The 10,379-nt window shown below is 37.7% G+C and overlaps 1 protein-coding gene across 2 annotated transcripts in view; it reads left to right on the top strand.

Annotated features, from left to right (window-relative positions):
• The window catches only part of Kif24 (kinesin family member 24), an 81,725-nt gene that overhangs the window by 43,023 nt on the left and 28,323 nt on the right, over positions 1 to 10,379 (top strand). For both annotated transcript variants that reach the window (XM_010619221.2, XM_010619222.2), the window contains exon 5: positions 1,249 to 1,464. In XM_010619221.2, coding sequence (XP_010617523.1) covers positions 1,249 to 1,464 — 216 coding nt within the window. The remainder of the gene's footprint in view (positions 1 to 1,248; positions 1,465 to 10,379) is intronic.

Below are 10,379 nucleotides of genomic sequence, written 5' to 3'. Positions count from 1 at the left end.
TTTTTTTTTTTTTTTTTTTTTTTTTTTTTTTTTTTTTTTTTTGCGAGCAACTACTTTTATCATTAACCCATGTGCATGTTCAAGCGTCTGCACTGGGCAATTCACCACCTAATGTTATGTTCATTCTGTACTCATCACTGCATAATTGATTCAAAGTGCTCAGATAATCTACTGAATCATACTGTGATTGACAGCTTGGTCTCTCAACTCCCTTCCTCCCCTCTTATTCTGTAGTTCTTCATCCTAACATGGATGTATCCACGTGCAAGAATAGTGATTCTCACTTAGAATCATAGGATGCCAGGATTGAAAGGGATCTTAGAAACCAAATAATCCACCTGGCATGGTGGCACTTGCTTGTAATCCCAACACTTGGGAGGCTGAGGCAGGAGGATCACTGCAAGTTTGAGGCCAGCCTAGGCTTCATAGTGAGTTCAAGGCACCAAATCTGTTCTACACCTGTGCCCTCTGCTCACACTGCTGCTACTCCACGGTAGAGGCTCTCTGCCTTCTCAGCTTCTGCATCCAAGTCCAGTTCCCTATTCTTGGCTTCCTGTAATACTACTTTGTTTACATTAATTTTACCTTTGTCTAAAGTTACCCAAAAATAAAGTTGTTTAATTTTCATGTGAGTAGTTACTACCATCCTATTCACCATATGATCCTATATTACTTACGCATTTATTTTAATTCTCCATGACTTTCACCGAATTTATCTCCAGATTAAGATGAAATCTTTTTTTGTGGGGGGCGGTTGAGACAGGATCTCACTCTGTAGTTGAGACTGACCTGAACTCACTATGTAACCCAAGCTGGTCTCGAACTCACAGCGATCCTCCTGCCTCAGCCTCCCGAGTGCTGGGATTACAGGTGTGTACCACCATGCCCAGCTCATAAGATGAAATCTTCTCTAGGATCCTCTAAAGCACCTAGCAGTGGGTAGGAACTCAGTAAATGCTTGTTTGCCATGTGGTTTCTTAAAAGTCTTTGTTTTCTTACCTTTCAGTGTTGTTTTATGTTGTCTTACCAATTCTGTGAAAAATTACAATAAGAAAACATGCACTGATTTGAGAATATTATTACCTCTTCTTATATTTTAATAATGTAAAGCCCTCCTCTCTAAAGAATTGTATTTGTAGCTGAATTTTTGTCAAGGATTCTGTTTCTGCCTGACTTTATCACTAAAAATATATATAAATTAGCACTTCTCCTAATATGCATAAATGATTTGAATTATTCTTCCCACAGAGGCAATGCCACTTGCTTTGCATATGGACAGACAGGTGCTGGAAAAACCTACACTATGATAGGAACCCATCAGAACCCAGGACTGTATGCTTTGGCTGCCAAAGATATCTTCAGACAACTGGAAGTGTCTCAGCCGAGAAGGCACCTCTTTGTGTGGATCAGCTTCTATGAAATCTACTGCGGACAGCTTTATGACCTCCTAAATAGAAGGAAAAGGTAGTGGCATATGAATGGGAAGTTGTAAATCTGTTCATTGGTTTAGCCAGAGCCCCACAAAATCACTTTAATTCTTTTTACTCCTCCTCTCCCTCCCTCCATCTCTTGGTCCTCTTCCCATTTGCAAAAAATCGATCTCCCTGTTTCCTATTATCTGTCTGTCTTTTGTTATGTTAAGTTATTTATACTTTGAGTTTCTATATGAGAAACCATGCAATATTTAAACTTGTGTGCCTGATTTATTTCACTTAATATTATTGGCTCAAAGTGCATCCATTTTCCTTCAAATGACTCAAGTTTATCCTTATTTATGGCACAGTAGTTCTCCATTGTATATAAATATCACATTTTTTTTATTCATCTGCTGATGGACATACAGGCTGCTTCCAAGATTTAGCTATTGTGAGTTTTGCTGCTGTAAACATGAGTATGTATGTATCACTGTATTATGATATCTATAACTCTTTCAGGGAGATACCTAGGAGGGAAATAGCTAAATCACATGGAATTTCTATTTTTAGTTTTTTGAGGTATCTACACACTGGTTTCCATAGTGGTTGTACTAGTTTACATTCCCATTAACAATGTAGAAGGAATCCTTTTCCCCATCACAGCCTCGCCAACATTTGTTATTATTTGATTTCTCAGTGATAGCCATTCTTTCTGGAGTAAGATGAAGCTCAATGCTGTTTTTATTGGCCATTTGTACTTTTTCTGAGGAGTTTCTATTTATTACAGTTTTCCAATTCTTAATTGGGTCTTTTATTGGGGGTGTCTAATTTTTTTGATTTCTTTATATTTTCTGCATGTGAGTCCTCTGTCCAAGGAGTATCTAGCAAAAAATTTTCCCATTCTATAGGTTGACTCTTCATTCTGTTGGTTATTTCCTTTGCTTTGCAGAAGCTTTTTATTTGATATAATGCTGTTTGTTATCTTTTCTCTCTCTCTCTCTCTCTCTCTCTCTTCTCTCTCTCTCTCTCTCTCTCTCTCTCTCTCTCTCTCTCTCTCTCTCTCTCTTTTGTTTTTTGAAGCAGAGTCTTGGTGTGTAGTTAGGCCAGCCTTGAATGCATTGTGTGGTGATCCTCCTGCCTCAGCCTCCCAAGTGCTGGGGTTATAGGCATGTTTCACCACACCCAGCCCTATTTGTTGATTCTTGATGTTATTTCTTGTGCAACTGTGGTTCTGTTCAGAAAGTCCTTGCCTATGCCAATGTCTTCAGCAGCTTTACCTTCTTTCATCTTCCAGCAGATTGTTTCTGTTTAATATTTAGGTCTTTGATTCTTTTTTATTTTAGTTTAGTATATGGTGAGAAACAGAGGTTTAGATTCAATCTTTTACACGTGTATTATAGCCAGTTTTCCAATACCATTTGTTGAAGAGTCTGTCTTTTCACCAGTGTGTTTTTGGCTCCTTTGTCAAAGATCAAATGGCTGAATGTGCCTAGGTTTATTTCTTCCTCTATTCTGTTCCATTGGTCCACATGTCTGTTTTTGTGCCAGTAACATGCTGTTTTGAATCACTGTACTTTTGTAATGTAACTTGAAATCCAAGATTGTGGTGCCTACTGCTTTGCTCTTGTTGTTTAGAATTGCTTTTGCTATTCTGTGTCTCTTCTGGTTCCACATGAATTTTAGGATTGTTTTCTCGTTCTCTGAGGAATGCTGTTGGTGTTTGGTTGGGATCAAATTAAATTTGTATATCAGTTTTGATAGTATAGCCAATTTGACAATATTGACTCTCCCTATCCAGGAATAGGGGATATCTTTACATTTTTTTTTTTGATGCCCTCTTTGATATCCTTTTTCACATTACTGTAGTTGTCATTGTAGAGGTCTTTTACTTCCTTTGTTAGATTAATTTCTAATTATTTAATTTTTCTTGATGCTATTGTGAATGATATGGTTTCCTTTTCTTTTCTTTTCTTTTCTTTTTTCCAGTACTGAGGATTAAACTCAGGACCTTGGAAGGCAGGCATGACACTACTGAGCTAAATCCCTGGCCTTTTCCCTAGTTTCTTAATGAGTTCATTATTGGTGTACAGGAATGCTGTTGATTTTTGTGTGCTGATCTTTTTTTCCTCATGCATTGCTGAATTTGGTTATTAATTCTAGAAGTCTTTTGGTAGAATTTTTGGGTCTTCTATGTAAAGGTTATCTGCAAATAATGAGTTTGCCTTTCTCTTTCCCTATATGTATCCCTTTTATTTCTTTCTCTTGTTGCTAGTTCTCTGGCTGATGCTTCATGGGCTATATTGAACAAGAGTGTCTTATTCCTGATTTTAGAGGTAAAACTTATGGCTTTTCCCCCATTAAATATCATATTGGCAGTGGGTTTGTCCTAAGCAGCTTTTATCAAATTGAGAATAAGGTTCTTCTGTACCTGTTTTCTTCAGGGTTTTTATTGTGTGTGGATGTTAGATTTTGTTAAAGACCTTTTTTTACCTCTATTTGAGATGATCATATGTTTTTGTCCTAGCTTTTGTTTTATGTGGTATATTACATTTATATATGTTGAACCATCCTTTCATCCCTGGGATGAAGCCTACTTGGTCATGATGTATGATCTTTTTGATGATTTATTGCATTCTGTTTGCCAGTATCTTGTTAAGAATTTTTGCATCTTCGTTCATTAAAGAGACTGAGCTGTAGTTTTCTTTTTGATTTGGATCCTTTTCTGGTTTTGAATCAGGGTAATGTTAGCTTCTAAGAATGATTTTAGAAGTACTCCTTCCCTTTCCATGTCATTAAAGAGTTTGAGGAGTATTGGCATTACATCTTCCCCGAAGCTCTTGTAGAATTCAGTAGTGAATCCATCAGGTTCTGGGCTTTTCTTAATTGGTAGGATTTTTATTCTTCAATTTCATTGCCTGTTACTGGATTATTTAGAATTTTATCTTCTTGAGTTGAAGTAATTCTATATATATGAATGTCCATTTCTTCTGAATTCTCCAATTTATTAGAGTACAGGTTTTTGAAGAGTGATTTAAAATCTTCAGGATTTTGGCTGTGTCTATTCTGATTTTGCCTTTTTAATTTCTAATTGCATTAATCTGGGTCTTTCCTTTTTTTGGTAAGATTGGCTGAGGAGTTGTCTGTTTTGTTTATTCTTTCAAATAACCATCTCTTTGTTTAATTCTTCATATTGTGGAGTTTTTTGATACCAGGGATCAAACTTGGGACCTTGCACTTAGGAAGCAGGCAACAACACCACTGAGCTAAATCCCTGGTCTCTTCATATTGTGTTTTTAGTTTCAATTTCATTCATTTCTGCTCTGATCTTTATAATTGCCTGATCCCGTTAGACTTTCTGGCATTGTTGACTTCATTGTTTCTTGCTTTGAATTTGGATTCTTGTTTATCTAGGACCTTGAACTTCATCATTAGGTTATTTATTTGGGCTCTCTGTTTTTCTTATGTGAGCATTCACAGCTATAAGTTTCCCTCTTATGACTGCTTTCACTGTATCTCATAGGTTCTGGTACGTTGTACTGGCATTTTGTTTGATTCTAGGAACTGTCTGATTTCTTCTTTGATTCATTGATTATTTAAAAGTGTATAGTTTAATCTCCATGCATTTGCATAATTTCTATAGTTTCTTTTGCCATTGATTTCTAGTTTCATTTCACAATATGATCTAATAATATGCTTGGGAGATTTCAGGTTTTTTGTATTACTTATGTATGCTTGCTTTATAGGCTAGTTTGTGGTCTATTTTGGGGAAAGTTCCATGTGTTGATGAAAAGAATATGTATTCTGTTGTTGGGTGGAATACTCTGTAGATACCTGTTAAATGCATTTGTTTGAATGTTTGATTCAACTCTGATATTTCTTTGTTGATTTTTGTTGTGTTCTTTTGTCTGGTTGATCTGTTTATGACACTGAGGTATTGAGGTCCTCCACTATAATTGTGTTGATGTTTATTTGATCTCTTTAATGAAGTTGAATGCACTGGTGTTTGTTGCATATATATTTATAGTTGCTTTCCTTTGAATTGTTCCCCTAGCCAATATGTGGTAACCTTTTGCCTCTTCTGATAAGTTTTTTGTTGTTGTTGTTGTTTTGGTTTTTTGGGGTTTTTTTGTACCGGGGATTGAACTCTGGCCTTTGCGCTTGCAAAGCCGGCAGTGGAACCACTGAGCCAAATCTCCAGCCCTCTTCTGATCAGTTTTTGCTTGAAATCCACTTTGTCTGAAAACAGGAAAGCTAGTCCTTGTTGTTTTGGGGTTCCTGTTTCATGTTGTTTTCCATCCTTTTGATACGGAAGGAATTGGTAAGTGATACAGAGAGGTGCAGAATGGAAGTAAAATAACAAAAGTTTTATTTGTCGACAAAGGTCGATCCCACATAAAATCAGTGCCTGGATTGACAATGCACTGGGTTACAACTCCTTCTTTCTTTCCCTTTTTTTTAAAGCCTTGACTTCATTTGGGTGGTTACATTTTATTCTCACAGTTCACATCGCTGATATACAAATCATGATCACAAGACAGTTTACTTTCAACCCAGACATAGTAATTTTGTAGTTAGGGGAGTTTACCTTTAAGACTTGCCTACTTATCTATCCTAGCCCATAGGAAGCGGGTGTTCAGGGTCAGGGGAACAAATAAATGTTAGCAGAGGTCCTTTTCATCTTGACACTTTTACGATCATGTGGCTCCAGGCTCTTGAGCTCAAGGTTGTGACGTGCCCTGTTATCTCAGGGTAAGACCAAATGTCTCATCCAATAATTAATACCTTTGGTGTCTGTCTGTTCTAAACTAAGCAAAACATACTGCTGTTAGAGATGCAGAAGCCATTCTACATTGTGACACTTTATAGGTTTTTGCTAGTTTTAAAAGTTTTCTCTATCATTTTGACTTTTAGTCTATGATTATCTTTAATTTTTTTTATTTTATTGATACATTTTAGATATACATAATAACATTCATCATAGGGAATTTGTTCCTGCACATGATATATCTTGCTTCTTGCTTATTTTTTTCCCTTTCCCCTCCCCTCCCTTAATGATTTCTTTTTTAATTAAATGTGTTTTTGTATACAGCATATCATTGGGTTTGGGTTTTGTTGGGGTTTTTTTTCCCACTGGGTTTTGGTTTTGATCCAGCCTGCCAATCTCTGTCCTCTGATTGGGGGGTTGAGACCATTCACATTAAGAGTTATTACTGAAAAGTATTGACTTTTCTTTTCATTGCATTGTTTTCCTATTGCTGATTCTTCCCCCCGCCCCCCTTCTGTTTAAACTTCTCACCATGCCTGATCCTATTAGACTTTCTGGCATTGTTGACTTCATTGTTTCTTTCAAGAATGTCCTTGAGAATTTTTTGTTCTGTTGATTTGGTGGTTATAAATTTCTTAAGGTGTTTCTGTCGTGGAAATACCTTTTTTTTTTTTTTTTTTTTTTCCTTATTTCTCCAATTTTGAAAGCTAGATTTGCAGGATATATCAGTCTGGATTGGAAGTTACTGTCTTTTAGGGCTTGAGACAGACACCTCACTCCAAGCTCTTCTGGCCTTTAAAATTTGTGTTGAGAAGTCTGCTGTAGTTTTGTTTTTTGTTTTTTTTGGTTTTTGGTACCAGGGATCTAACTCAGGACTGAGTTAGATCCCTGGCCCAGTCTGCTGTATTTTTAATGGGTTTACTTTTTTTAAAAAAAAAGTTTTATTTATTTATTTTAGCCAGGCATGGTGGCGCATGCCTGTGATCCCAGCACCTATGAGGCTGAGGCAGGAGAATTGCTACAAGTCTGAGGCCAGCCTGGGCTACATAGAGAATTCAAAACAGGCTGAAACTATACAATAAGACCTTGTTTTGGTTTTTTGTTATTGTTGTTGATGTTGATTTTTTGATACTGGGGATCAAACTTGGGACCTTGTACTTGTAAGGCAGGCAGCAGCACCACTGAGCTAAATCTCAGGCCCAAGACCTTGTTAACCAAAAAAAAAAGAAGGCATGGTGGTGCACACCTGTAATCCCAGCACTCGGGAGGCTGAGGCAGGAGGATCACTGTGAGTTCCAGACCAGCCTGGACTACATAGTGAGTTCCAGGTAGTCTCAACTACATAGTCAGACCCTGTCTCAAAAAAAATAAAAAAGTTATGGCAAGGGGAGGGGGGAGTTACCTATGATCAAACTCAGGAACTTGTTCTTGTAAGGTAGGCGTGGCTCCACTGAGCTAAATCCCTGGCCCTTAATTTTGTATGTATGTATGTATGTATTTATTTATTTATTTTACTTACTTATTTTGGGATTTTTTGGGGGACAGTTTCACTGTGTAGTACAGGCTTACCTTGAACTCTGCTTCAGCCTCCCAAATGTTGGTATTACATGCATGTGCCACTATACCTGGAGGGTTTATCTTTGTAGGTGATTTTTAGCTTTTCTGGACTTCTGGGATTTTTATTATTATGTGTCATGGAGTTTCTCTCTCTCTCTCTCTCTCTCTCTCTCTCTCTCTCTCTCTCTCTCTGTTACCAGGGATCAAACTCAGGACCTTGCACTGAGCTACATCCTCGGCCTGAGAAGTTCTTTTCTGCTTGTGGCTATTTGGAGTTCTGTATGCATCACTAACCTGTATGTTAATTTCTTTTCCCATATTTGAAACGTTTTCTGCTATTATTTGCTGTTTTTGTTTTTTGTTTTTTTCTCTAATGCCAATTAGTCTTCTTTGCATCATCTAGCAAGCTGTTGGATGTGTTTTCCATGATCTCTTGTTGTTTTTAAGGCATTTCTGTATATATTCATCTGCATCCGTCCTATCTTCTAGTCTGATGATTCTGTCCTCACATTGGTCACTTTTGCTGCCTGTAACTTCAGTAGAATTTTTTTATCTCCTGAGTTTCTGTTTGGTACCTTTTTATGGACTCTGTTCTTTGCAAAACTTCTGTCATTCATGTTTTCTATCATCATATGTAGGTCAGCTAGCTTTTTATTAATGTCTTCTCTAAGCTCATTGACCATTTAATTGTCTGTTATCTGTTTAGTTATATCATCTTTGATCTCTCTGAGTACCTTTTTGATCTGGTTTTTTGTCTTCCTTTTGTCATTTCATATAACTCAGCTGTTTAGCTCACTGGGGATTGAACTCAGGACCTTGAGCTTGCCAGACATGTGCAGTGCTGCTGAGCTACATCCCCAGCCCTCAGCTGTCTTGGCTGTTTAGCTTTTGATTTTCTCCTCATCAATGTCCCTTGGATGAGCTTTGAGACAGTTGGAAATTTTTGGAAGCATTTTGTTTCCTTGTCTTTTCTCTCTCTTTTTTTCCTTGTGTGGAGGTTTGCAGATCAATTATAGTGCAAAGACTTCGTTACTAGTACGGAGATCTCTTTAGTTAGCGTGTGCTTTTCAGTAGTGTTCTGGGCATGGCTAACTATAGGCCTTTGCTTCTGTCCCAAGATTCAACCTCCTCTGTTAATTTGAGAGGATAAGGTGCAGTATAATTTGCCCAGCACCCAATTCTTTGGAAATGAACCCCAGTATTGTTAACAACACAAAAACAAATCAGATATTGGCATTCATTGAAAACTAATAGCAACAAGTATGGCACTCTAGCAGTATCAATAAAATCAACAATATAATCAAAGACAGACTGGCTACCACTGTACTACCCTTAACCATAAAAAAGAAATCTACAGAGCTGGGGATTTGGCTCAGTGGTTCTGCCACCTGCCTTGCAAGTGCAAGGACCTGAGTTCGATCCCTGGTACCCAAAAAAAAAAGAAAAGAAAGAAAGAAATCTATATATTAGACACAAAAAATAAATATTGACATACAGCAAATATTTACTAAATGTAACAACTGTACCATCAATTAACAATAGAAAAGAATTCACTGGGCATGGTGGCACACACCTGTAAACCCAGCATTTGGGAGGCTGAAGCAGAAGGATCATCTCCAGTTTGAGGCCAACCTGGGCTACATAGTGAGTTCAGGGCCAACCTGGATTACATAGTGAGACCCTGTCTCAAAAATAACAACAAGCAGCCAGGGATTTAGCTCAGTGGTTCCACCATCTGCCTCACAAGCACAAGGTCCCGAGTTTGTAAAAAAAAAAAAAAAAAAAAAAAAAAATTCAACAATAGTAACATAATGTTAACTGAATATCTAAAGATTAATAGTAATCTAGTAAATGACCAGGCATGGTGTTGCACACCTGTAGTCTCTGTACTGAGGAGGCTGAGGCAGGAGGATTCCCATGAATACTAGGCCAGCCTGAAGTACAAAGTGAGCCCCTATCTCAAAAAAAAAAAAGTAATACAAGTGAAGATGGAGTGGGTGGGGAATAGGAGAATGAAAGTAATGAAACTTGAAAAATAAAAGATGAGGATAGAAAAGTGAGATAAAGGATCCTATTAAGGAGTAAAATAAAATTAATAGAATTCGATAAAAGTAACTGAAAAAAAACCTAGAAAAATAAAGAAAAAAACTACTCAGGGGGTCTATGTCTAGCCTGCACCCACCCTCTCCTCAACTATCTATGTGCCCATCTCCTACTCAGTCCATGTGATAGGGTGACACTAGAAACTGAAGTGTAGTTCTGTGATTGTTCTGTGGTCCAGTCTTATACAATCAGCCCCTTCCTAAACTGGCTCACATATTGCAGGCACTGCTTTGGATTTCTTTTCCACCTCTCCCCTTCCTTATGGAAGAAGTCACTTTCAGAGTAAAACCCCATGCTGTTTTTGCAGTTTGCAGTAGCCATAGATTTTCCTTGAGGCTTGAGCTGCTGCTGGTCGGTTCATGGTTTCTTCCTGACTCTGCCGACCTCTCTGGGATTGACTTGTTAGCAGAAGCAGTTGCTTCTGTGTAGGAACTGGGGTCAGCTTTCCAGGCTGCTTTGTTCTTCTCTGCGTCATGTGTCATGCGTAGCTTCTCTAGCTTCTCTGTAGTTTCTAGTTTTCCTATCAGCTCCCTCATGAT

The sequence above is a fragment of the Fukomys damarensis genome, unplaced genomic scaffold, assembly GCF_012274545.1.
Source record: "Fukomys damarensis isolate Sample0158 unplaced genomic scaffold, DMR_v1.0_HiC HiC_scaffold_36, whole genome shotgun sequence".
Lineage (NCBI taxonomy): Eukaryota > Metazoa > Chordata > Mammalia > Rodentia > Bathyergidae > Fukomys > Fukomys damarensis.
The sequence above is the reverse complement of the archived record's forward strand: the minus strand, read 5'-3'. Positions and strand labels throughout refer to the sequence as shown.